The sequence below is a fragment of the Lutra lutra genome, chromosome 1 (genome assembly GCF_902655055.1).
Source record: "Lutra lutra chromosome 1, mLutLut1.2, whole genome shotgun sequence".
NCBI lineage: Eukaryota > Metazoa > Chordata > Mammalia > Carnivora > Mustelidae > Lutra > Lutra lutra.
In genome coordinates, this window is record NC_062278.1 from 171020404 (window position 1) to 171048121 (window position 27718).

The 27718-nt window shown below is 40.8% G+C and overlaps 2 protein-coding genes across 5 annotated transcripts in view; one reads left to right on the plus strand and one right to left on the minus strand.

Moving 5' to 3' along the window:
- FANCD2 (FA complementation group D2) overlaps window positions 1–6035 on the minus strand; it is a 61998-nt gene extending 55963 nt beyond the window's left edge. For 2 of the 4 annotated variants that reach the window (XM_047745026.1, XM_047745007.1), the window contains exons 1-4: window positions 5824–5980; window positions 3329–3425; window positions 1407–1547; window positions 130–197 (exon numbers count right to left, since the gene is read on the minus strand). In XM_047745026.1, the coding sequence (XP_047600982.1) occupies window positions 130–197; window positions 1407–1547; window positions 3329–3392 (273 nt within the window). In that variant the 5' untranslated portion in view covers window positions 3393–3425; window positions 5824–5980. Of the gene's footprint in view, window positions 1–129; window positions 198–1406; window positions 1548–3328; window positions 3426–5823 lie in introns of those variants that run through there. The other 2 variants (XM_047745016.1, XM_047745035.1) reach the window with 2 other exon arrangements.
- Window positions 6036–6101: 66 nt separating this feature from the next.
- EMC3 (ER membrane protein complex subunit 3) lies at window positions 6102–27350 on the plus strand. The gene is made up of 8 exons (XM_047745165.1): window positions 6102–6416; window positions 15224–15281; window positions 15622–15715; window positions 17614–17718; window positions 18859–18940; window positions 19208–19287; window positions 20211–20293; window positions 26140–27350. The coding sequence occupies exons 1-8, from the start codon at window positions 6262–6264 to the stop codon at window positions 26266–26268; spliced, it is 786 nt and encodes a 261-aa protein (XP_047601121.1). The 5' UTR covers window positions 6102–6261; the 3' UTR covers window positions 26269–27350.
- The last annotated feature ends 368 nt before the right edge of the window (window positions 27351–27718 follow it).

The window sequence follows — 27718 nt, forward strand, 5'->3', positions numbered from 1 at the left end:
TTCAGTTTAACATTTGCTGTAGGTTAGCTAAACATCATTCTAGTCCATTCAATTTTATGCCAGCGTCTTAATATTCCCAGTTCCAGAGTAGTGCTGGCAAAAGTGAAAGTACCAGGAAGAAACTCATACTTTGGGATAAGAAGGATGTTTCCTCAGAGTCTGAAAGAGCTTCTTTTGGAAAACAACTTGATCCACAGCTAAGAGGAAAAAACAGTTGATCAGCAGAGTCTTTAATACCTCCCACCATAGTTTTACTTTCCTAAATATAAGTTTCATATCTTATGAAACCAATAAGGATATTTTTAACCTAATTTCAGAGCCAAATTTTCTAAACCCATGGGAAAACAGATTTAGCTTTGACAGAGGATAGCTGCTAAGTGTTCTAAAAAGATATGGAGGGGCACCTGGGTGGCTCAGTGGGTTAAAGCCTCTGCCTTCGGCTCGGGTCATGATCCCAGGGTCCTGGGATCGAGCCCCGCATCGGGCTCTCTGCTCAGCGGGGAGCCTGCTTCTTCCCTCTCTCTCTCTGCCTACTTGTGATCTGTCAAATAAATAAATAAAATCTTTAAAAAAAAATAAATAAAAAGATATGGAATAATGGAGTAATTGATGCCCTAAAAGCAGGGCTTTAAATGGCTTTATAAATTTTCTTCTGAAATTACTCTGACACAGATCTAATTATTCTTTTGAGTATTAATTTATTTTTCCACAAGAAAACACAAAGTATTATTGGTATATGCCATTTTTTTCTAAAAAAAGTTTTAAAACATTAATAAAAAATAAAAAATTAGAATTACTTAACATGCATTAATCAGTATTAGAGACTATAAAAATACTCTCTAAAAAGCAGTATCGGGGCACCTGGGTGGCTCAGTGGGTTAGAGCCTCTGCCTTTGGCTAAAGTCTTGATCCCAGGGTCCTGGGATCAAGCCCCGAGTCGGGCTCTCTGCTCAGTAGGGAGCCTGCTTCCTCCTCTCTCTCTGCCTACCTGTGATCTCTGTCTGTCAAATAAATAAAATCTTTTAAAAAAATAAAAAATAGGGGTGCCTGGGTGGCTCAGTGGATTAAGCCGCTGCCTTCGGCTCAGGTCATGATCTCAGAGTCCTGGGATCGAGCCCCGCATCGGGCTCTCTGCTCAGCAGGGAGCCTGCTTCCTCCTCTCTCTCTCTGCCTGCCTGTGATCTCTCTGTCGAATAAATAAATAAAATCTTTAAAAAAAAAATAAAATAAAAAATAAAAAATAAAAAAATAAAAAATAAAATAAAAAGCAGTATCATTGTCATCTTTCTCTCAAGATGGCTGGTGCTCCCATTTTTAATCTTCACTGCCTCTCTATTTCAGAAATCCATGATTCAGTTCTGAGCCCTGCACTAAACCCAGAGAAAAGATTTAAATTAAAATATTACTTAGTTGATTCTGACTCTCTCCTGTTTTAAGAATAACTCCTGATGTTTTAAGAAGCTTTAAAAAAATACTGTCATTTTCTTCAACTTCATTGTGAACATGAGATTTCTTTGTCTTCTTGGAAAGTGGCTGCTTCCTGGCTTCTGAAAACAGACAAAATTTTCAAGAATGTGACAAATAGTAAAGATTAAAACTGTAAACCCCACAATAACCCTAAGAGGAAAATTGATGGGTTCTTGAAGAACTGTATTGGAATTGATGCTGTAGTAAAATTTTATCTCTAACAATGGTCAGCAACAGTGGCTTACAAAAAAACAAATCAACAAACAATTATTTCTGCCTAATACATTTTTTAAAAGATTTTATTTATTTATTTGACAGAGACAGACACAGCGAGAGAGGGAACACAAGCAGGGGGAGTGGGAGAGGGAGAAGCAGGCCTCCTGCCGAGCAGAGAGCCCAGTGCGGGGCTCAATCGCAGGACCCCAGGATCATCACCTAAGCAGAAGGCAGACACTTAACAACTGAGCCACCAGGCCCCCTCTACTGCATTTTCATTTGAAGAATTCAAAACATGCCACTTCTAACAAAAATAACCATGGAAATGTTTTCCACCCAAATTCTTAATCAGTGTGCTTCAAGCTGTTGTCTACAAACCAATGCAATCAAATCACTGAGAAGCTTACTAAAAGCACATTCTTAGGGGCCCCTAAGTGGCTCAGTCGGTTAAGTGTCTGCCTTTGGCTCAGGTCATGATTTCAGGGTCCTGGAATTGAACCCCACATCAGGCTCATTGCTCAGTGCAGAGCCTGCTTCTCCCTCCGGCTCCCTGCTCAGTGGGGAGTTGCTTCTCTCTCCCTCTGCTCCTCCCCACCTCGTCTTGTGTTCTCTCTCTCCCTCTCTCAAATAAATAAAATATTTTAAAAATAAAATAAAATAAAAGCACATTCTTAGATCACATCCCATAATTACTCAATTAAAATCTTGAGGATGGGGACCAGGCATTCGAATTTTTAAAAAGCTTTCCAGGTAATAATCTTGATGTACACCAAAGTGTGAGAACCAATATCTTGATGCAGGAGTAAAAAGAATCAGGGAGGTTCTCCGGCATCAAGCCTTTGAGTATAAAGCCCAGATTGGTTTTATCGCAAGGCTTTCAATGCAAGAGAAGTAATAAAACATAATAAACAAACAAAAACAATAGTACTTGAAATTAAGTAGGATTATTTCTTCTCCCTTAATGATGTAACAAGTTAGAACTCCCTTAACAGAGTAGATGAATATAATAAATGGGGAAAAAACCTATCAACCTCTTTCCATCAGAACTAAGTAAGGGCCTCTGTCAACCACATTCTCAAATGGACAGTCCATACTGTTTCTTCACCCCTGGCATGGTTGCTCTGATATAATGCCTTTCTTTTATACATCCCTATCACAGTTTTATCTGGACTATAATTTTTTTTAAGAATTTCAGTTTTAAGCAATCTCTACATGCAACATGGGCCTCGAATTCACAACCCTGAGATCAAGAGTCACAAGCTCCACTGACTGAACCAGGCACCCCCATACTATAATTCTTTTTAAGGGAGGAAAGAGGACCATAAACCTTTTTAAAGGACAGGCGACTATGTTGTACCTTCTGTCTCAGCACCTAGATGATGTAAGTGGATAAGCAATATAATACTATTTTCTATAATACTAATTTCTCTTATGGATGTGGAGACTAAGACTGTGGCCATGCCCAAAGTCATACATGGAATTAGAAGCAGAAACTCAATCCCAAATCTCCTGATACTAGATTCTGTGTGCTCTAACCATTAAGACTTGATGACTCCCAGGACTTAAAAAGGAGGAACTTTATCTCTCTTTAAGTGCCTCACACATTTGCTATGGGAAATAAAACAACAAATGACTAGATACTTACTGGAGACATCTTCTATCAGGCTCTCTTTATCCTCTGATTTTGACAGCCTTCTCTTGGAAACCATTTTGACTGGAAGTCTTCTGCAATTAATTACTTTCTAGAGCAAAATCAGAGAATTGGGATGCCTGAGTGGCTCAGTTGGTTAAGCAGCTGCCTTCGGCTCAGGTCATGGTCCTGGTATCCTGGGATCGAGTCCCACATCGGGCTCCTTGCTTGGCAGGGAGCCTGCTTCTCCCTCTGCCTCTGCCTGCCACTCTATCTGCCTGTGCTCACTCTCGCTCCTCTCTCTCCGACAAATAAATAAATAAAATCTTAAAAAAAAAAAAAACTTAGAGCAAAATCAGAGAATAGAAGTTACCCTCTAGAAGCTAGATAAGTTTTGAGAAGTTTTGAGAAGCTATAGCTCAAAGAAAACTACCCTACCCAAAACCAAAGTGGTTCTAGTTTTTACACTAAAGTTGTCTAACTCCAGGCATTGAAAGAATTTCAACTCCTGTATCTGGTCAATACTCCCTTCCTTTCTAAACTTGATTACCTAGTTGCCTCTTTAGCAAGGCCACCTTCCTCTTGCTGAAGGATGAGATCCAGTTCTCTTTCTGATATCCCAGATCCTTCATAATCTGGCCCCAATCTACCGCTCCTTTAACTCATTAATCCAATATTGTATGCTAGAGACTGTGCTAGGGTTGCAAGTATGAACCAGATATGATCACTGCCCTCAGGGAGTTTACACTATAGTAATGAGTAGTCTTTTTTTTTTTTTTTAAGATTTTATTTATTTATTTGACAGAGCGATAGAGAGAGAGAGCACAAGTAAGCAGAGCGAGAGGCAGAAGGAGAGAGAGAGAGAAGCAGGCTCTCTGCAGAGCAGGGAGCCCGATGCAGGGCTTGATCTCAGGACCCTGGAATCATGACCTGAGATGAAGGCAGTCGCTTAACAAACTGAGCCACCCAGGCGCCCCTAGTAATGAGTAGTCTTGAGGTAGTTATTTAGGTAGAGTTATGTAAGTGCTATAAGAGAGAAGCACAGGGTGCTATGAGGGCTTACAAGGAAATTTAATCTAGTTGGAGGTAGGGGAGATTAAGAAAAGCAGGGACGGGGGCGCCTGGGTGGCTCAGTGGGTTAAGCCGCTGCCTTCGGCTCAGGTCATGATCTCAGGGTCCTGGGATCGAGTCCCGCATCAGGTTCTCTGCTCGGCAGAGATCCTGCTTCCCTCTCTCTCTGCCTGCCTCTCCATCTACTTGTGATCTCTCTCTGTCAAATAAATAAATAAAATCTTAAATAAAATAAAAAAAAAAAAGAAAAGCAGGGACAATTTCTCAGGGATAATTTCTGTGAGAAAAAGGTATTAAAGCAGGGACCTGAAGGCCAAAACAGGAATTAGCCCATAGAAGATGTATGAGAAGAGTAGTCTGGGCAGGAAAATATTCAACACAGAACCGGTAAGGAGCCTGTAGAGTCAGAAATGAAACTGAAGAGGTAGGGGATGTCGTGAACCTGAATACTAAGGGCCTCTTACTCTATCTTGTAAACCAAAACATTCTTGGTCTCAGTGCTTTTGCATAAGGTGTTTTCACCTGAAATGCTCTTATCTGCCTGGAAACTACTACTCATCCTTAAAGACACAGTCAAATGTCATATTCCTTGAAAAATGTTCCTCCTATCCCCAAAGGAGCTTTCTACTCCAGCCTCCCTGTTCCATAGAGTGTATCTAGGATCCCCTACCACATCACACTAGACTGTGGGGCTCATTGAGAACAGGAACTCGGTCTCACTTATCTCTGTATCCCTAGTGCCCAGCACGGTACCTGGCATAAGATTTCTGAGCATATTCCTTAAATGAGAATGGCTGGCAGGCGGGTAAATACTAATAACTAACAAGAGCGATTTTAAGTGCTTCACAATTACTCACAAGCCTTTTTTGAGGTAGGTATCCTTATTATTCTCATTCAGGGGTGGAGCTGGGTTTCTAAGTCAGGCAGTCTGACTCCAGAATCTGCACTACCTACTAACTACACTTTTTTTTAAAAAATTTATTTATTTATTTGACAGACAGAGATCACAAGCAGGCAGAGAGGCAGGGAGAGAGGAGGAAGTAGGCTCCCTGCTGAGCAGAGAGCCCGATGCGGGGCTTGATCCCAGGACCCTGAGCCGAAGGCAGAGGCTTTCACCCACTGAGCCACCCAGGCGCCCCCCAACTGTATTTTTGATTATAGTGATGGCTTCCAACAATAGTTAACATTTACTATGTACCACGCACTATGCTAAGGGTTTTCTTTATCCACTGCCTCGTTAAATACTTAGAACCATTATCAGCCATTTTACGGACAAAAATTAAGTTAGGGTCGTCTGACTTCAGGGCACAGGCCCACAACACAGCTCCTTTCCAAAGAAGCCTGAAAGCCTGGTGAGTGGGGCCGACTGTCTGGACCAGGCTGTTAGGAAAGGAGCTGGGGGTAAAAGCCTTCGTCATTTTAACGACACAGGGAGGTACCTGGGGGGGATTATCCCACGACCGAGCAGAGGAGAAGACCGAGGTTCGGGGCGCCGAGCCCCAGAAGGAAAAGCCGAGCTCCGCCGGGGCCCAGCGAGCAGGCCACAGTGACGCTGGGCCTCGAGAGACCGCGACCGCTGCTCCACTCACCCGCCGAGAACCCGTCACCGCCCCTTGTTTTCGACTTTGGCGCCCGGCGAGACGCCACGCTGACGCCACGGAGGCGCGCCTCGCCTTGACGCTAAACTTCCGCGCCGGAAGTGGGCGGCCAGGCGGCAGGGCTGGGGGCAGTCCGCGAGGGTCAAAGCTGGAGTAGGGCTCCGGGCCCGGAAGGCTGAGAAGCGTGACAAAGCCCACAGGCGAAATCAAAGAGGGGCCTTCGCGCCCCGCGGGGAGAGAAACCCAGTTACACCGGGTGGGAGCCGGCTTTCTGTGAAGATGGCGGGGCCGGAGCTGCTGCTCGACTCCAACATCCGCCTTTGGGTGGTCCTACCCATCGTTATCATCACCTTCTTTGTGGGCATGATCCGCCACTACGTGTCCATCCTGCTGCAGAGCGACAAGAAGCTCACCCAGGAGCAAGTCTCCGACAGGTCAGCGCCTTCCCTCTCCGGCGGCCTCACTCCCTTGTGACCTTGGGCAAGAAAGTACAGGGGTTTTGTCAGTTTGTTCGGGTTGACATCGCGCCCCAAAGGCTGGGTCACCTTGCCTGTGTTACCTCTGTGTTTCACTTTAGTCATTTGTAAAATGAGGATAACCGGAGATGCCTAATAGAGCAGGAGTGGGGATTAAATTTTAAATGAAGCCTACAAAGCCTTTAGCACAGGGCTTGGGACCCATTAAGTGCTCAAAAAAATTGTTGCTGTTAATTGTTAGGCCAATCGCCAACCCTCTTATCTATGAACTATGTATAAGGTGGGTGTGTTTACGCTATTCCTTTTACCAAACTACTGTGGTGGTCAGCTGAGATACTAAGTAACCAAGTGCTGTGCAAATGTGGAATTGCCATAGAGATGTGGGGGATTGTAATTATCATTTCTCCTTCAGGAGTGGAGGCAACTTCTTTCTCAAGTGCTTCATTACAGTATTTATCTGTGGAGAGAGGTAATTTGAGATGATTTTAGTTATCTAGATTTGTGCCCCTACCATATTAAAATTTTTTTAAAATTCCAATCATTGTGATTATTTTCAGATTATCTTAGGGAAATGTTGCTGTGTCTTTAACCACTTCGCTATCACTTACTTATTCCATTTTAAGAAATAGCAAGCCTCGGGCTCAGAACTGTCAACAAGCAACAGTATCTTACCAAGATTTAATTAATTTTGTTTTTATTGTGTTTATGTTAAGTGTGGCAACTAATACTGGTTTTCCATTGGCTGGCAACATAAAGATTTATGTTAAAACTTACATAAGTAGAAAAAGTTAATATGTAAAAAATACTAAGCTTTTGGGGCGCCTGGGTGGCTCAGTGGTTTAAGCCTCTGCCTTCGGCTCAGGTCATGATCCCGGGGTCCTGGGATCGAGCCCCGCATCGGGCTCTCTGCTCAGCAGGGAGCCTGCTTCCCTTCCTCTCTCTCTGCCTGCTCTCTGCCTACTTGTGTTCTCTCTCTATCAAATAAATAAATAAAAATCTTAAAAAAAAATACTAAGCTTTTGGGACACCTGGATGGCTCAGTCTTTTAAGTGTCTGCCTTTGGCTCAGGTCATGATCCGGCTGCTGGGATGGAGTTACGCATTGTGCTCCTTGCTCAGCGGGGAGCCTGCTTCTTCCTCTGCCTGATACTCCCATTTCTTGTGCTCTCCCTGACAAATAAATAACATCTTTTAAAAAATACTAAGTTTTTTTTTTTTCCTTAAAGATTTTATCTATTTATTTGACAGAGAGATCACAAGCAGGCAGAGAGGCAGGCAGAGAGAGAGGAGGAAGCAGGCTCCCTGCTGAGCAGAGAGCCCGATGTGGGGCTCGATCCCAGGACTCTGAGATCATGACCTGAGCTGAAGGCAGCGGCTTAACCCACTGAGCCACCCAGGCGCCCCAAAAAATACTAAGTTTTTAATGGTACAAGTGCTAGTGAATAAAACAAAAATCATAACCATGGAATGAGAATGACTGAAGTTTAGGAAGCACTGCTTTATCTTTTGGTTATGCTTCCCAGTTAGGCTGAGAATAATAATAATAATAATAAACAACCGATATTTATTAAGCACTTAATCTATGCCAGGCACTAAGCTAAGCACTTACATTCATTAACTTATTTAAAATTCAAAGCAACTCTTTTTTTTTTTTTAAGATTTTATTTATTTATTTGACAGAGAGAGATCACAAGTAGACAAAGAGGCAGGCGGAGAGGGAGAGAGGGAAGCAGGCTCCCTGATGAGCAAAGAGCCCGACGCGGGACTCGATCCCAGGACCCTGAGATCATGACCTGAGCCGAAGGTAGCGGCCCAACCCACTGAGCCACCCAGGCGCCCCAAAGCAACTCTTAAGAGATAGATGTTGCTGTCCCATTTTATAGAAGCTGATGCTTAAGAGGTTTCATGGTCACACATGATGACATTCTGGACTTGAGGCCAGATTTTCTGGTTCCTAAGTCGGGAGTTCTTTCCACTACACCATAGAGGCCACTACAATTATTTTTCAGTAGCATCAGTTCCAGAACTGTTGAGAACCAACCTCCTGAGATAACCTGAAGTCAGTTCTCCACAGAAAGGAAGGCTATAAAAAGATGCAATGTGAAAAGAGCTCAGATATTTAGCATTTATTAACACCAGTAAATTGTTCTCATCCTATCCTCACAATCACACCAAGTTAGATAATCCTGAACCCAATTTTATAGTTGAAGAAAAGAAAGCCAGAGAAATTAAGTAGCCTACCCCAAATAGCCAAAATTGTAAAATACTGTGCCTGTACTTAAACTCAGATCAGTTAAATTAAATTCAAGTTAAATTCTCTTGACCACAATTACTGTTGTCATAGATTCTCTGCCACAGTTTTCTGCTCTTGGTTGACTATGTGATTTCAGAGTGATGTTTCTGAATGATATTACACCCATAGCTCTTTTTTTGGGGGGTGGATTTTATTTATTTATTTGTCAGAGAAAGAGAGCAAGCACAAGCAGGGGGAGTGGCAGGCAGAGGGAGAAGCAGACTCTCCACTGAGCAATGAGCCTGGTATGGGACTCTGTCCCAGGGTCCTGGCATCGTGACCTAAGCCAAAGGCAGACACTTAACCGACAGAGCCACCCAGGCATCCCCACAGCTCCTTTTTCTAACCCAAGATGAAATTCACAGTTCCTACACTCTATAAATAAAAATAATACTTAAAAAACAAACAAACAACATGATGTTTGCAACAACATGGATGGGCCTAGAAGCTGCTATATGCTAAATGAAATAATAAGACAAAGGCAGTTACCATATGATTTCACTTATATGTGGAATCTAAAAAAACAAAACAAACAAACAAAAGCAGAAACAGACCCATAAATACAGAGAACAAATTGATTGGTTGCCAGAGGGGAGAGAGAGAGGGAGACAGGTAAATGCATGAAAGGCAGTGGGAGGTACAGGCTTCCAGTTACAGAATGAATCATGTGGATGAAAGGTACAGCATTGTCAATGAGATTGTAGTAGCATTGTATGGCGGCATATGGTAGCTACATATATGAGCACACCATAATGTATAGAGTTGTCAAATCACTATTTTGTATACCTGAAACTAATGTGACATTGTGTGTCAACTATACTTCAATAAAAACAACAATGTAATGCCCTAGTTGTGACAAAGGAGAAATAAAAGAAAAATAATTTAATTTCTATTTCATAAGTACTTGTTCACAATGGTCCTCAAAAAGTGTAATGCACAAGTCAAAGCATGTACCTCACTATAAAATCACCTTCGTTGGGACAGGTTCAACTGTAAGCTGATACAGTAGTCACAATTTAGATATCACAGAAGGGAGTGCTGTTTTGGATGTGATTTTACTAAATGAGGAACTACTCTTGATAAAGTTCTGAACAAAACAAAGTGCAGTTTTCCTTATACATACTTGGTGGTTGCATATCTGGAAGTTGAATATATATATATAAATCACTTCTTCAAAAAAAAAAAAATCACTTCTTCCTTCCCTGTGGAAAAAAAGATGGAATTAGGTTTGAGGCTCATAATTAAAAGCAATTCAGTGAGATATTCAAAAGTAGTATGAAACATGAGATGGTTCTTTGAATTGCACAACTGTCTCCAGCACTGAGGAATACTTAGCATCTCTTACCCCTAACAAATGACAGTTAATTTCTTTACCCCATCATTTTGACAATCAAAAAAATTCCACAGATTTCCAGAAGTCCCCCTAGAGGGCAGTCTCCATGGAGAACGACTGCCTTGGAGAAAACTCAAACCTCTCTGGTCATTATTGTTCCTTTATGTGAGATGTCTGGATCATGCCAGTTTCTACATGGTGTGATAGTACCCCACCAGGTCATCCTGTCAACTTGGATAGAATTCTGAGCATGTGGTTTTCAACCTGCCAAAACCAAGGCAAAATATGTTTTCTGGTTGTAAAACATTTCCTCTAAATATAGTATAAGTTTCCATTAGCCTAAATAAAAATAGAACCTTTGGTTTCATAAGTTATTAAGCTTTTGGTGCCTCTAAACTTAGTAAAATTTTTCTAAAATATATTAAACCAAAACTGAAAGAAAAATGAATAAAATATAGTAAATCACAGTTGGGAATAGAATGTCTGGAAAAAATGGTACTCAAGCTCAAAGAATATACTGACTCTTAGGAAAGGAAAAAAACAAACTCAGCTCTTTAATATATGATTAAACTCCAATTTGAGAAATACCAGCTTTAAAAACTAAAGCTTTCAGGGTGCATGGGTGACTGGGTTGGTTAAGTGTCTGACTCTTGATCTGAGCTTAGGTCTTGATCTTAGGGTGAACATGGAGCCTACCTAAATTTAAAAAAAAAAGTTTTAAGAAAATGTCTTTCAATTGCAAATTATCAATGCAGAAGAGCTTTGTCTTTATAAGCAGTATAAGGACTTATTTTTCAAGAGTAACAGAAACGGAAATGCAAAATTAAAAATTTCTTACAGTATTCGCAGACCTCAGACAAACTGAGTCTTTAGAATATACAGGACATTGGGGAGGGTATGTGCTACGGTGAGTGCTGTGAATTGTGTAAGACTGATGAATCACAGACCTGTACCCCTGAAACAAATAATATATTATATGTTAATTAAAAATAATTAATTAATTTAAAAAACTATTAACTATGGTAGATGTCAGTGGAAAAAATGATATGAAATTTCTATCATATAGAGATCAAAGCACTCAAGCAAGAAATGTAGGGAAAAAAGAGGTATGTCAGTTGATTATTAAGAGTATTGTTATTTATCTGAAAAAAATATAGGATAATTTAAGATTGCCTTGATTTAGGGTTGAGATGCCTTAAGGTCATGGTTCTCAACCCCAGTTCTACAAAATTCCTCAGCAGTGAAAATACAGGAGATGTAGGGGAATTTCTGTTGATTACAGTGCCTGAAGAAGGCCTGAATTATCTATAGTGACCAAATTTTTATTGATGATCTACCATGTGCCCTGCTCTGTACTATATGCTATAGGATACAAGATATGACAAGGCCAAGACCCTACCCTTAGGGAGTTTCAGTCCAAGTGACAAAACATGCAAAAGAAAAATAATATATGCCACATGCAGTGGTAATCATTAAATGAAATTGTATATATGAAGAGCTCAGCTTAAAATCCTCAGTATTAAAAAATTTAAAAAATCTTTTAAAAAACCCCTCAGTATTTCCCTTTTGCTCCTTTTTTTTTTTTTAGTACTCTCCACACCCAACATGGGGTTCGAACTCAAAACCCTGAGGTCAAGAGTCACACATTCCACCAATGAAGCCAGCCAGGCACCCCACTCTTTTTTTTTTTTTTAACTATTTTTAAGTGTACAATTCAGTGGCATTAAGTACATTCTCACTGTTGTGCAAACATCCCCATCATCCACTTCCGTAGTATTCTCATCATCCCAAACTCTGAACATATTAAGTAATAACTCCCCATCTCTTTTCCACCCAGTTCCTGCAACCAGCATTCTACTTTTTGTTTCTATGAATTTGACTACTCTAGGTACCTTAATGTAAGTGGAATCATATAATATTTGTCCTTCTGTGCCTGTCTTATATTACTTAGTATAATGTTTTCAAGGTTCATCCATGTTGTAGCATGTGTCACATTTCAATACATTTTGTAACTAAATGTACAATGTGATGATTTGACATACATGTACTTTTCTGAATTATCACAATCCAGTTAATTAACATATACATCACCTCATACTTACCTTTTTTTTTTTTTTAAGATTTTATTTATTTGTCAGAGAGAGAGGGAGAGAGAGCGAGCACAGGCAGACAGAATGGCAGGCAGAGGCAGAGGGAGAAGCAGGCTCCCTGCCGAGCAAGGAGCCCGATGCGGGACTCGATCCCAGGATGCTGGGATCATGACCTGAGCCGAAGGCAGCTGCTTAACCAGCTGAGCCACCCAGGCGTCCCTCATGCTTACCTTTTTTTAAAAAATCAGTGTTAATGCTTAAGGTCTACTCTTTCAGTAAATTTCAAGTGCATTACACAGTTTTATTGACTATAGTCACTATACTATATGTTAAACCCCCAGAATTTATTCATCTTATAACTACCTTTTGGCCGACATCTCCCCATCTCCTTCATCCCCCAGTAACCACCATTTTAATTTCTGTTTCTATGAGTTTGACATTTTTTTTTTTTTTAAGATTCCAAATATAAATGAGATCATACAGTGTTTGTCTTTCTCTGGGCTAATTTTACTTAGCATAATGCCCTCAAGTTTCAACCATGTTGTTGCAGATGGCAGGATCTCCTTTCTGGTGGCTAATATTTCATTGTGTTTGTATATGTATATATACTACTGAATTGTGTTTTTTTTTTTTTTTGAATTGTGTGTTTAAATAGGATTACAGTGGTAAGTTTTATGTTACGTATTTTTTACCACAATTAAAAAAATATATACTGGGATGCATGTGGCCTTATATAGTATGTCTCTTGCACATCTCTCAAGTCTCATTTTCACCATGTTTTCTGTAGTTCTCTTTCTTCTAGCCATGTGGCCTTTTCTCAGGTCCTCAGAGACATAGTCTTTATGCCTGCTGCAGGGCTTTTGCCCATGCTGTTCCCTCCAGCACTTTGCCAAGGTAATCTCTAGTTGTCCTAAGATTCCAACGCAGTCATGCATCATCATCAAAGCTTTTTCCCAGACCTTAACTTCCTAGACTTGGTCAAATCCCCATATTATATACTCCCACCATACCATCCATCTATCCTTCCTAGGACATAACAGGTGAATTTAACATTTATTCCTATGGTTATTTAATCAATGTCTTTATCTCCCACTAGACGTTAACTTTCATAAGATATTTGCTCCCCCCCCCCCCCGCCTTTTTGGTAAAATTTATTTATTTAAAGGGCGCCTGGGTGGCTCAGTTGTTAGTCGTCTGCCTTTGGCTCAGATCATGATTCCAAGGTCCTGGGATTGAGCCCCTCATCAGGTTGCCTGCTCAGCGGAAAGCCTGCTTTTCCTCTCCTGCTCCCCCTGCTTCTGTTCCCTCTTACACTGTCTCTCTCTCCTTCAAATAAATAAATAAAATCTTAAAAAAAATTTATTTATATTAGAGAGAGAGCAGGGGGAGGAGCAGAGGGAGAAGGACAGAGAGACTCCTCAAGCAGACTGCCATCCAATGCGGAGCACGACAAAGGACCTGATCCCAGGATCCTGAGATCATGACCTAAGCCGAAATCAGTAGTCGGCTGCTTAACTGACTGAGCCACCCAAGCGCCCTGAGATACTTGCTTTTTGATCACTGTTGTTCATGTCACCTAGTAGTACATGGCATTCAGAAGTTCAAGAAGTATTTGCCCAATGAGAATAAATCTGTTATTGTGCATAATATGAAAGGAGGCATGGAAAATTTAAATGACTCACCCACGATCACATAGTTAAGTGGCAGAGCCAGGATTTGAACCCATCTGTTCAACTAGAGCTTAAATTTTTATCCGTTACTCTAGACCCAATGCTGTCTAAACCATCAGTGATGAAGGACCTTTTTTTTGTTTTTTTTATTTCCAATCTATCATAGACCAATGCTTTTGTAAACTATTTTAGTACATATTTACTTGGATATTGTGGAAATACCAAATTATTATAAATAATTAAAAACCCTTAACCCTTACTTTGAATGTCTACACTTAACCTCGTCACAGGCCAGCACTGGTACACAGGCCACACCTGGAGTAGCTTTAGACTAGCTCCCGGGGACAGAACATATTACATGTCACCTCTAAGTCTGTGTTGAGAGCAGTCAACTGTACAGTACAACGAGATCAAGAGGAGGAAGACCAAAGAGAATTCCATAAGGGCACCAGGCAGAGTTTCTTGGAGAGGGTGGGGCTTGAAGAAGGTATTATGATATGATGGGGTAGAATTCGTGAAGAAGTTGGGTACTAGAGCATTCCCAGCACATGGAGAGTCTAGAATATGCGTAAGGTGACAAGGAGACCCTGATTAGAGCAGGTGGTTTATACTGAGGAGTAGAGACAAAACCAAGCACAATTTGCATGTTGTTTATTTCTGTCTCTCTCTCTCTTTTTTTTTTTCTACTTTCCAAGAAGGATTTCCATTAACTTAATGGGGTTTTCCCCCATTAAAACAACTTTTGAAAACCTAGCAAACATTAGTATTTTGATCTCTGTCCTGTTTGGCATCTGTGTCTTCACAGCACCCACTTGTATCACACACTGTTTAATAATCAGTTATAGTCAGATATCACCAAATAATTTATTAATTCAGTTAATGTTTATTGAGAGTTTACTAACAGTCTGAATCCTGCTGGAATTTCTATTTGTTGTCTGTTGGGGATCAATCCTGTCAAATCCTGTACTCATTTCTCTGTGGGGTTTTAAAAGTTCTTTCTTTTGTCCTCACCCTCCCTCCCCCCCCCCGCCCCCAGATCTCCTGAGGAGTATCCAGTCTTACTCTTTTCACTCAGAGAAAGTTCCTTCTTAGCTTTTATACAATAAGAGAAAGCTGAATGTGATGTTCCAAATGTGCCTTCCTCGGAAATCTTTTGTTCATAAACACAGTGACTTCTGAAAAATGCTTTTTTGAAGACCTGATTGTTGGGTTAAATATATTATATTGGTTTTAAGGACACTTGTATTTTGAAAAGTGTCCCCACAGGACTGTTGCCAAATAGGCTCTCTCTTGTGTTTAAATAGGTCTTCTACTCTTATTCTTCATTTTCTTCTAGTGTTTCGCTTTTAAAAATCTCATTGTCTTGGTTGTATTTTTCAGTCAGGTCCTAATTCGGAGCAGAGTCCTCAGGGAAAATGGAAAATACATTCCCAAACAGGTACTCATTTCTCTCTTTTTTTTTAAAGTTCTATGATTCACTGTTGAGGGCAGTAGATGTCTGAATGTTTAATAAGGGGACTCTTTGGAGAAAGCTGAAGTTTGGCAAATCTGTAATTAAGCTGTGACCTAGTGGTGTCTGCTGTCATTGTGACCTCGCCCTTCTTAGGAAATTGTTTTTAAATGTGACTCAGCTAAAGTGTCAGGTTGGCTGCCAAGTAGGAGGCCAGCTCTGAGTGTAACAGCCTATTCCAAGAGCCTTCTGACTAAACCTCTGGGGAATAATTTGACAATTTGCTATGTCACAGTTTTAAGACTTAAAAAGCTCTCTTTTCTACTAGTCTTTCTTGACACGAAAATATTACTTCAACAACCCAGAGGATGGATTTTTCAAAAAAACTAAAAGGAAGGTAGTGCCTCCTTCTCCTATGACTGGTATGTTTACTCCCTTCTGTCCTCTTTAAGGAAGATTTTTAACATGAGTTGGGGGAGGGCAGGAAGAGGATGTGATTTATTTAAATGTTAAATTGTATGAGATAGAAATCTAAGGGGCTTAGAGATCATCTAATACAGGGATCTACACAAGTGGAGCTCTTTTTTTTTTTCCCTAAATAAATCACCTGGGAATGCCAATGTATAAAGTGGATTAAAAAAAAAAAAGAGCCGCTGGCTGGGGGATGAGAAAACTAGAGCCATTATCCCTGAGTCTCTTCCCTTTGCTGTTCCTCAGGACCCAGGGCTCTGTGGAGCACAGTTGGTAAAGCATCCTAGTCCCATCTCCCAGCCAGTGTCTGGATCCCCTTGCTGACAGATGGCCACCCAGCTTCTGTCTGAAAGAGGAGGAGCTCTTAATCACTTCCCAGCCCAGCCATTTCTTTGTCAGTCATGATTGCTTGGCCCACCATACAATTTTTGCTGTAACGGATTTCTTCTGCTGACCCTAGTCATGTGAAAAAACATAGCACTTTTAAAGTGAAACAAAATAATCTATTATTCTGTGTTGGCTGTCCTCTCATTTTAATACCCATTTCTCTAAGTAAGAAACCCGGACAGAAGGTACTACAATTGATTTTAATAAGTCTTTTAGAAAGACCACAAGAAACAAAAGACCAATTTATGTATGAAGAGATACTTGACTTCACTAAATCCACAAAATGCAAATTAGAACAAGATGTCCTTTTTAGTTTTTCTAAAGATTTATTTATTTATTTGAGAGAGATGTGTGCGCACCCAGTGGGGGTTGGGGGTAGAAGCAGAGGGAGCCAGAGAGAGAGAATCTCAAGCTGACTTCCTGCAGAGCACAGAGCCTGTAGGGCTCATATACATGAGCTAATCATGACCTGAGCCAAATCTGGAGTCGGATACTTAGACAGCTGAGCCACCCAGGTGCCCCCAAGATGTCCTTTTTAGACCATTAAACTGATGAAGATTGAAAGCTTCACAAAGCTACTACTGTCAAAGTCATGGGAAGTTAGGCCCTCTTGCTACTGTTGAAGGACAATCTGATGGTATTTGTTCATCTTATTTATTTATTTATTTTAAAAATATTATATTCATTTATTTGACAGAGAGAGAATCACAAGTAGGCAGAGAGGCAGGCAGAGAGAGAGGCGGAAGCAGGCTCCCCATTGAGTAGAGAGCGAGATGCGGGGCTTTATCCCAGGATCCTGAGATCATGACCTGAACTGAAGGCTGAGGCTTAAACCACTGAGCCACCCAGGTGCCCCATGTTCATTTTAAATGTTCAAATCCCTTGACCTAGAAATTCTAAGAATTCTTCTAAGAATTTCTCTTACAGAAACACATCACATGCAGATTATATACTAGGTAGTTTTTGGCAACAGTGTTTATTGGCCAAAAAAAAAAAAAAAAGAAAAAAAGAAACAATCTATAGGTCCATCCAGAAGTAGTAAGTGTGACCACATAGTAGACTCTTATGCACACACTGAAAATAGTGAGAGAGAGAGATATTAAACCAATGTGAAAATACCATCTACAATATATTTACTTTTTTAAAATTAAGAAGCAGATTAGTAAGTATAATATCTTTATTGTATACATATGGAAACTTGTGTGTGTAAATGCATGTAAATACATGTGTGTGTAAATTTATATATATATGTATAAAGATGGAAGGATTGCAACAAAGAATTAAAAGTATTCAGAGAGTGGGCTCAGAGAAGCTATCTAATCCTATGTTTCCATGTCATTTGAATTTTTTACAGTGAGCTTGTATTAGTTTAATTATCATATAAATTAAAAATTTACAGAAAATCAGGGAGAAGTCCCTGCCAACAGTGGTAAAATGCTGTTGTCTCTTGTTTTTGTCATAGATCCCACTATGCTCACAGACATGATGAAAGGCAATGTAACAAATGTGCTCCCTATGATTCTTATTGGTGGATGGATCAACATGACGTTCTCAGGCTTTGTCACAAGTAAGTTACAGACCCAGAAGACTTCAGGTTCATTTAACTATGATCCTTTCCCATGTCCCTGTTCAGAGAAATCCAAGCGCTGCTGAGACACTAATATAATGGGTCCCATATTCTCTATTGGAAATTAACCATATTCTTTCTTTTTTTTTTTTTAAGTTTGTATTTATTTGAGGGAGGGAGAGCATGAGAAAGCAAGCATGAGCAGGGGGAAGGTCAGAGGGAGAGGGAGAAAGAGAAGCAGACTCACCACTGAGCAGGAAGACCAACATGGGCCTCGATCCCAGGACCCTACTATCTTGACCTGACCAAAGGCAGATGCTTAACTGACTGAGCCACCCAGGTGCCCTGGAAACTAATTACATTCTTTGAAAAAAAATTTCATATGCCGTGACTATGGCTCTTATCCCAAGCTCATCATTAGTTCATGATGTGGATGTTTTTTACAAATAGGAACTTAAGTGAATGGCTTGCTCATTCGTATCCAAAATTAATTCTCGTTAAGTAGGATGAAGGGAAGCATGTTTCTATTTTGACTTCATTTCCTAAGTATTGGAGTGAGTTGTCTATTTATAATTTGTTTTGAATCAATTTCATTTCTCAGGAATGTAGTTCTCTATGTGTATATATTCCATTTTGGGTTTTACAAATCAGTGCAAGTTTCTTTTCTAATTTTAGGTCACAACTCAGAGTCCCTGCTTCTTCTTCTTTTTTTTTTTTTTAAGATTTTATTTATTTATTTGTCAGAGAGAGAGAAAGAGATCACACAAGCAGGCAGAGTGGCAGGCAGAGGCAGAGAGAAAAGCAGGCTCCTTGCTGAGCAAGGAGCCCGATGTGGGACTCAGTCCCAGGACCCTGGGATCATGACCTGAGCTGAAGGCAGGGGCTTAACCGACTGAGCCACCCAGGCATCCCCAGAGTCCCTGCTTCTTAAGCAATAGAGAAGCTTGTGTTGAAGGAACTATAATAGAGTGATACTTGCCTTGTTTTTTTCAGAAACTGAAACAAATTTACTGGCAGAAATCATTTCAAATTGTGTATGGTACAGAGTTTCCACCTCATGGAAGGATTACGTGCATTCATGCTTAAACTGTTCTAAAAACAGCAAGAAAAGATTCTGAACTTTCTCTCTCTTTTCTGTAGCCAAGGTCCCATTTCCACTGACTCTCCGTTTTAAGCCAATGCTGCAACAGGGAATTGAACTACTCACATTAGATGCATCCTGGTAAGAACTTTCTTTCCTTTATAAAAGCACAAACCAAAAGCTAAAACTAATGTCCCTTAAAGAACAGAATTTCTGATTTGCATTCTTCACTGGAATAGATTTTTTATTTTTCTCATTGAAACTCCACTCAAAATGACATGGGTGGATTATGACAACTTTTAGCCTTACCCCAAGTGATTCTTTTATATACTCTTTGGGTGATCGAAAATTGTGAATTCTGTTAATTCTAAAATAACTACCTATGTTGTTTCACTTTTGCTTTGCTAGGGTGAGTTCTGCATCCTGGTACTTCCTCAATGTCTTTGGGCTTCGGAGTATTTACTCTCTGATTCTGGGCCAAGATAATGGTAAGAAGCATGTTGGGTTTAATCAGCAAATACTTTGATAGACAGTCATCCATGCCAGGGCCAGAAAACTCATGTAGTCTGTTCTGTTTGTTAGCATAGTCAAATACAATGCTTCACTCCTTAAACTTCGTAAATTTCTGAGGTATTCTGTAAGAGTCTTACAGATTCCAGGGTTAGAGCATATGACTGGTTCCGTTGATGGAGCATGCTACCCTTGATCTCAGGGTTGTAAGTTCAAGCTCCACACTGGGTGTGGAGATTACTTAAAATCTTAAAAAAAAAAAAAAAAATCTAGGATCAACTAAGATCTGAATTCTCCCTGGAAATCACGGGGACAATATTTAGTTCCCCAAGGTATGAAAGCCTCATGTGAGGAATCCAGTACCAGTAATGTAAGCCTGTAAACTGAAGCTGAGAGAAGGCCTGGTTTGACCAGTTAGTTCATTGACTAGAGTTCTTGCCAGGACTAATCCTGGCTCTCTCATTTAATGGTTGGGAACTCGGGCAAGTGACTTAACCACTTTCATCGTATGCTCATTTGTAAAATAGAGACCTTAATAATTAACTTCAGAGTTTGTTGTAAGGAGTGAATGAGGCAGAATATGTAAAGCAATTTGTAAAGTGCCTGGCATAAAATACTTGCTCCATAATCGGTGACTGTAGTGATTGTTTACACTTGAAATCAAGTTTAGCACTTCCTTCAGTTACTTTCTGTTATTATCAGGCCCATTTTTCAGGCGAGGTAAAGTGACTTTCCCTAGGTCACATAGCCAGTGTGTGGGAGGGCCAGTCAGTGAATCTGTCCTACGGGGCTCTCACCCCTTCCTGAGCACCTGTCAGTGTTGTGTGAGGACCATTCTTCCCAGAGGGCGCTGGGTGCTTGCTGAGCCCTGGCACTCACATCGGTGTGCCTTACACTGCAGCCGCCGACCAGTCAAGGATGATGCAGGAGCAGATGACGGGAGCAGCCATGGCCATGCCTGCAGACACCAACAAAGCTTTCAAGGTACGCTCACATCTTCCATAGCTTTACTAATGGTCTGAAAGACATTAGTGGACAGTTACTTTAACGTTGGGTTCCCTGAAGTGAGTGTCGTATGGATGGTTCCATCATTTAAATTTAGCACAAATGAATTTGTATTTACATATTTCTTTCTTATTCCTGAGACAGAGTCAGCTGTAAATAAATTGGAGATTCTTGGTACTTTTACTAGCTTTTAAATGCTCACTCAAATTTAAGCCACACTGTAAATGAAGCTGTAAATAGAGTCCATTCAGAGATACCAAGTAAACATTTAGAATATTCTGAACTATTTAGGACCCTGTGGACATCAGATATCAATTTCATTTAAAAAAAATATCAATACTTAAAGGCTTTTCATGAAATGATCCTGCACTATGTAAAATCCAGTATAATTTTTGTACAGCAAAACCTCACTAATTTTTCATGATAAAAACTAGAAACAGGGGGTGCCTGGGTGGCTCAGTGGGTTAAGCCGCTGCCTTCGGCTCAGGTCATGATCCCAGGTCCTGGGTTCAAGCCCCACGTCGGGCTCTCTGAAGGGAATTTGCGCATCTTTTTTTTTTTTTTTTTAAAGATTTTATTTATTTATTTGACAGACAGAGATCACAAGTAGGCAGAGAGGCAGGCAGAGAGAGAGAGGTGGAAACAGACTCCCTGTGGAGCAGAGAGCCCGAGCAAGGCTCGATCCTAGGACCCCGGGATCATGACCTGCGCCGAAGGCAAAGGCTTAACCCACTGAGCCACCCAGGCGCCCCGGGAATTTGCTCATCTTGATGGAAGGCATCTATGATAAACCCACAGCTTAACATCATACTCAGTGGTGGAACACTAACAGCTTTCCCCCTAAGATTAGGAACAAGATAAGAATGTCCACCCTTGCCACTTCTGTTGAACCTTGTGCTGGATGATTAGCCAGGGCCATTAGGCAAGAAGAAATAAAAGGCATCTACGTTAGAAAGGAAGAAGGAAATGATCTCTGTTTGCAAATGACATGGTCTTGTATACAGAATATTGTAAGCAACCCACAAGGAAAATTGTTAGAGCTAACAAACAAGTCCAGCAAGGACTTTTTTTAGAACATCTTTTAGAAGATGAATGGTAAAGATGCAAAAATCAGTTGTATTTCTACACACTGGCAATAAAGAATCTGAAAATGAAATTAAGAAAAAAATTCCATTTAAAGTAGTATCAAGGGGCACCTAGGTGGCTCAGTGTGTTAAAGCCTCTACTTTCGGCTCAGGTCATGATCCCAGGGTCCTGGGATTAAGCCCCACATCACGCTCTCTGCTCAATGGGGAGACTGCTCCCTCCTCTCTCTCTGTCTGCCTCTCTGCCTACTTGTGATCTCTGTCTCTCAAATAAATAAATAAAATCTTAAAAAAAAGTATCAAAAAGAGTAAAATACTTGGAAATAAATTTAACAAAAGAGAGATGAGACTTTTACAAGGAAATTATAAAGCATTGCTGAAAGAAATTAAGGTAAGACCTGAATGAATGGAAAGACATCCATGTTCATCGATTAAAAGACTTAATATTGTCAAGATGGCAATACTCCCAAAATTCTCTACAGATTCTTACAGAGAATTGACAGGCTGATCCTGAATATCATATGGAAATGCGAGAGACCCAGAATAGCCCAATTAGAGTTTAATATGAATAAAGTTGGAAGACTCACACTTCCCGATTTAAAAGCTACTTCAGAGGGGCGCCTGGGTGGCTCAGTGGGTTAAGCCTCTGCCTTCGGCTCAGGTCATGATCCCAGGGTCCTGGGATCAAGCCCCGAATCTGGCTCTCTGCTCAGCGGGGAACCTGCTTCCCTCTCTCTCTGCCTGCCTCTCTGCCTACTTGTGATCTCTGTCTGTCAAATAAATAAATAAATAAATCTTAAAAAAAAAATAAAACCTACTTCAGAGCTACAGTGATCAAGACTGTGTGGTACTGGCATAAGGACAGATCTACAGATCAATGCAGTGGACTTGTGGTGGTCAGAATAAACCCATACATTTAAAGATTTATTTATTTATTTATTTGACAGACAGAGATCACAAGTAGGCAGAGAGGCAGGCAGAGAGAGAGGAAGGGAAGCAGGCTCCCCGTTGAGCAGAGAGCCCGATGTGGGGCTCTATCCCAGGTCCCTGAGATCATGACCTGAGCTGAAGGCAGAGGCTTTAACCCACTGAGCCATCCAGGCGCCCCCCCCGCATACATTTAAGATCAATTGACTTTCAACAGAGGTGCCAAGACAGTTCACTGGGGGAAAGAATAGTCTTACCACTGACTGGGTACAGAGTTTCTTCTTCAGGGGATGAAAAATTTTGGAAATACATAGTCTTGATGTTTGCACCGCATTGTGAATGTAATTAATGCCATTGAATTGTATATTTACAAAGGTTAAAAGTGGCAAATTTTATGTTACCTATTTTACCACAATAAAAAAAAAGAAGAAACTTTAAATGGTTAGAGTTTTGTAAAACTATAAAACCCTTAGAAGTATAAAATGTTTGACACTGGATTAGGCAGTGACTTCTTAGACACGACATTAAAAGTACAAGCAACAAGGGCACCTGGGTGGCTCAGTGGGTTAAAGCCTCTGCCTTCGGCTTAGGTCATGATCCCAGAGTCCTGGGATGGAGCCCCACATCGGGCTTTCTGCTCAGCAGGGAGCCTGCTTCCCTTCCCCTCTCTCTGCCTCTTCTCTGCCTACTTGTGATCTCTGTCTGTCAAATAAATAAATAAATAAATAAAATCTTTAAAAAAATGTACAAACAACAAAAGGAAAAACAGATAAATGGAACTTTGTAAAAATGAAAACTTTTGGGGTGCCTGAGTGGCTCAGTCATTAGGCGTCTGCCTTCGGGGTCCTGGGATTGAGCCCCACGTCAGGCTCCCTGCTCAGCAGGAGGCCTACTTCTCCCTCTCTCACTCTCCTTGCTTGTATTCCCTCTCTTGCTGTCTCTGTGTGTGTGTGTGTGTGTCAAATAAATAAATAAAATCTTAAAAAAAAAGAAAACTTTTGTACTGCAAAGGACACCATCAAGAAAATGAAAAGACAGTATTAGAGAACATGCTTGCAAACTGTATCTCTAATAAGGGTCTAGTATTCAGAATAAAGAACTCTCAGAACTCAGCCATAGTAAGACATTCCAGTTAAAAGTGGGCAAAAGTTTTGAGTAAACATTTCTCCACAGAAGATATACAAATACCCAGTAAGTTCATGAAAGCATGCTCAGCATTGTTAGCCATGGGAGAAATGCAAATCAAAACCACAGTGACTCACACGATGACTATAATAAAAAAGACGGACACTAACAGTTGTAAACAAGGATGTGAAGAAATTGGAATTATTCTATTGCTGGTCATGGTGCCGCCACTTAGGAAAGCAGTTTTTTGTTTTTTTTTTAAAGATTTTATTTATTTGACAGAGAGAGATCACAAGTAGACTGAGAGGCAGGCAGAGAGAGAGAGAGAGAGAGAGAGGGAAGCAGGCTCCCTGCTGAGCAGAGAGCCCGATGCGGGCCTCGATCCAGGACCCTGAGATCATGACCTGAGCCGAAGGCAGCGGCTTAACCCACTGAGCCACCCAGGCGCCCAGGAAAGCAGTTTTTAGTGCCTATCCTGAAAAAGTTAGACGTAATTACCATATGACCACCAATCCGCACTTAGGTAAGTAGCCAAGGGAATTGGAAACCTATGTCCACACAAAAACTTACACAAGAATGTTCAGAGGGGCACCTGGGTGGCTCAGTCGGTTAAGCGTCTGCCTTTAGCTCAAGTCATGATCCCACCTGAGATCGAGCCCCACATCGGGCTCCCCACTCCACTGGGAGCCTGCTTCTCCCTCTCCCTCTGCCTGCCACTCCTCCTGCTTGTGCAGGCTCTCTCTCTCTCTGTCAAGTAAATCTTAAGAGAAAGAAAGAAAGAAAGAAAGAAAGAAAGAAAGAAAGAAAGAAAGAAAGAAAGAAAGAAAGAAAGAGAAAAGAAAGAAGGAATGTTCAGAGCACTATTCATAATAGTCCAAGAGTAGAAACAATCCAAATGTCCATTTTATGAACGGATGAGCAAAATGAAACCTTTTGGAATATACATACAGTATATGGACAATAAAAGTGTTCATTGGAATATTTAGCAAAAAGGAACGATGTACCAATACATGCTACAACAGGGAGGAACCTTGAAAGCATCCTAAGTGAAAGAAACCAGTAAGAAAAAGCCACATATTATATCCAGAATAGATGAATCCAAAGATACAGAAAGTAAAGTAGCAGTTGCCAGAGGTTGGGAGAGGGCTTAATGGGGGGCATCTGCTATTTGAAATAGAGTTTCAGTAAGAAAAAGCCACATATTATATCCAGAATAGATGAATCCAAAGATACAGAAAGTAAAGTAGCAGTTGCCAGAGGTTGGGAGAGGGCTTAATGGGGGGCATCTGCTATTTGAAATAGAGTTTCTTTTTGTAGTGATGAAAGTGTTCTGAAATTAGGTAGTAGTGATGGTTGCATTTCTTTGTGAACCCACACTAAAAACCACTACATTGTACATATTCCAAGGGTGAAGTTTATGGTATGTCAATTGTATTTTTTAAAAAAATGGAGGGGCGCCTGGGTGGCTCAGTTGGTTAAGTGTCTGCCTTTGGCTCAGGTCATGATCCCAGGGTCCTGGAATTGAGCCCCACACAGGCTCCTTGCTCAGTGGGGAGTCTGATTCTTGCTCTTCCTCTTCCTCTGCCCCCCTCCCCCTGCTCCTGTTCTCTCTCTGTTTCAAATAAATAAATAAATAAATAAATAAATAAATAAATAAATAAAATCTTAAAAAAAAAACAAGAAGATGAACGAATAAAGAAGAGGTGTGTGTACCACACACTGGAATATTACTCAGCCATCAAATAATGAAATCTTGCCATTTGCAACAATGTGGATGGAGCTAGTGAAGTCAGTCAGAGAAAGATACCATATGATTGTACTCATGTAGAATTTAAGAAACAAAAGAGATGAACATATGTGGGGTGAGAGAGAGGGACGCACAAAACATGAGAGACTCTTAATGATAGAGAACAAACAGGGTTGATGGAGGGAGGTGAGTGGGGGAACGGGCTAGATGGGTGATGGTATTAAGGGGGGCATGTGTCGTGGTGAGCACTGGGTAGTATGTAAGTGATGAATCATTGACTTCTACTCCTAAAACCAATATTGTACTGTATGTTAACTAACTAGAATTTAAATAAAAATCTTTTTAAAAAAAAAAAGCCATGAGGGGCGCCTGGGTGGCTCAGTGGGTTAAAGCCTCTGCCTTCTGCTCAGGTCATGATCTCAGGGTCCTGGGATCGAGCCCCGCATCGGGCTCTCTGCTCAGCGGAGAGCCTATTTCCTCCTCTCTCTCTCTCTCTCTGCCTGCCTCTCTGCCTACTTGTGATCTCTCTGTGTCAAATAAATAAATAAAATATTTTAAAAAATAAAAAAATTAAAAAAAAAATTTAAAAAGCCATGAGCTAACATTTGTATTGCATATTATATTTCCTAAAGCATTTTTTTAAACCTGCAAATTAAAGGCAGAAGTAGTCAGCATTTGTAGACTGTTTAAGAAATGTAATTAGTTACTAGCTCTAGTGACCTCAGACAGATTATTTTACCTTTTTTAACCTTGATCTCTTTGCCTACAGATCGAGCTTAGGGGTGCACAGGGCAGGTGGCAGTACCTACCTCATAGGATGAAATGAGTTTATACATGTTAATAGCTTAATCCAGCTGCTGGCTAGAATCAATGCTCCCACAACAGCACTGCTCTTAGTAACAGCCCTCCTCTCCCTTCCCTGGTGTCCTCTTCCTTTGCAGACAGAGTGGGAAGCTTTGGAGCTGACAGATCACCAGTGGGCACTAGATGATGTCGAAGAGGAGCTCATGGCCAAAGACCTCCACTTTGAAGGCATGTTTAAGAAGGAATTACAGACCTCGATTTTTTGAAGACCACACAGGGATTTGCTGTGTGAGGAACTCAGAGCAGTGGTTAACTTTATAACTTTGATTTGAGCTGGACCCTCTCAGAATAAAAAGAAGGATGCATGAGCTGGCAGGTGTTCAGCAAGAATTGTTCTTATCTGAGCCAGGTTCCCTTGTATGTCTGAAACTAGAGGAGATCTGGGGAGTGTGTGCTAGATGACTTACCCAGAAGCAGCTATTTTTAAAATGTTTTACATTTTCCTTCTGGTGACTCTGATAATGAAAGTCAAAGAAAGGGAGAATACTCAAGCTAGTTATAATATATAAAACTTAGCAAAAATTCAGTCTTTGGAAAAAGCATTGTCAATTATGCCTAATTATTAAGTGCAGTCAGCCTGACTTCTAACTACAGTGAACGCCTGTTTTCTTGGGATCCAAATACTTTGTGTTTTACCTTTAATTTTTTGTTAGTATTTGTACAACTTTCTTTACACAAATAATACATTTTCCTTACTGAAAATTTAGCAGTATGGATGAGCAAAGTGAAAGCTCCCTGTCTTGTTCATTTTGAGCCTACAAAGTGACATAAAGAGCAAATGGGTCAAAATCTGATTCAAATAAGCTCTTTGCAGAGTGAATACCCAGGGCTAGGACAGACTTAGCCAGCCTTCTATCTCTTAACACTGTCCGGTGAAAATCGGCAACACTGAGACACTGCCGGATTCTCAAGTGCCTTTGGGATCATCAGAGATAGGTTACATAATCTGAGGTCTTGAGCTGGAGTTCAGGATGTATCAAATCCATTGACATCAATAGTGCTGTACCAAAAATGGCTACTCTGTTGAATGAAGGACCTCATTTCCCAATTTTTCTGGATAAGAGAGTTAGCATATTGCTGTAAGAAGGGAGAAAGTGCAATTGCTGGCAGACATGTAGTTAAGGTTGGCCCAGGAATCATTCTGTCTGGATTGACTGTCCCAGGGAAGTGTCAGGGTGCCATTTCTGTACCAAAAGGTGAATGTAATTTGCATGTTGAACACTGTAATCAAGAACAAACAACTCCTGACTCTACCAATTAAAACATCCTGTTTTCTCTGCTTATAAAATGTTGCCTCTGTGGGTCACTAACAGCCTTGTGCCACAGTTATGAGTGTCTTATGGATCAGTGCTCAAGAGTCAAAGATGAAAAAGATGTGGGGTGCCCAGGAGGCTCAGTTGGTTAAGCGTCTGCCTTGGGCTCAGGTCATGGTCCCAGGGTCCTTGGATGAAGTCCTGCGTCAGGCTCTCTGCTCATTGGGAAGTCTGCTTCTCCCTCCCTCTCTGCCCCTCCCCCAGTTCACGTGTGCACGCCCTCTTTCTCTCTCATAAATAAAATCTTAAAAAAAAGATGTGACCCTTGCCCTCAAGGAACTCATTAGAGAGACATAAGAAATTATGACATCACTAGATGTCATTAGAAATTGGTGGTTCTGAA

Bases quoted from the DNA above. Each gene is read 5' to 3' on its own strand.
- EMC3 (XM_047745165.1), top strand. From the start codon at position 6,262: ATGGCGGGGCCGGAGCTGCTGCTCGACTCCAACATCCGCCTTTGGGTG. The intron at 15,282-15,621 runs GTACTCATTTCT...CTTTTCTACTAG, and splicing joins GAAAATACATTCCCAAACAG to TCTTTCTTGACACGAAAATA. The intron at 19,288-20,210 runs GTAAGAAGCATG...CTTACACTGCAG, and splicing joins GATTCTGGGCCAAGATAATG to CCGCCGACCAGTCAAGGATG.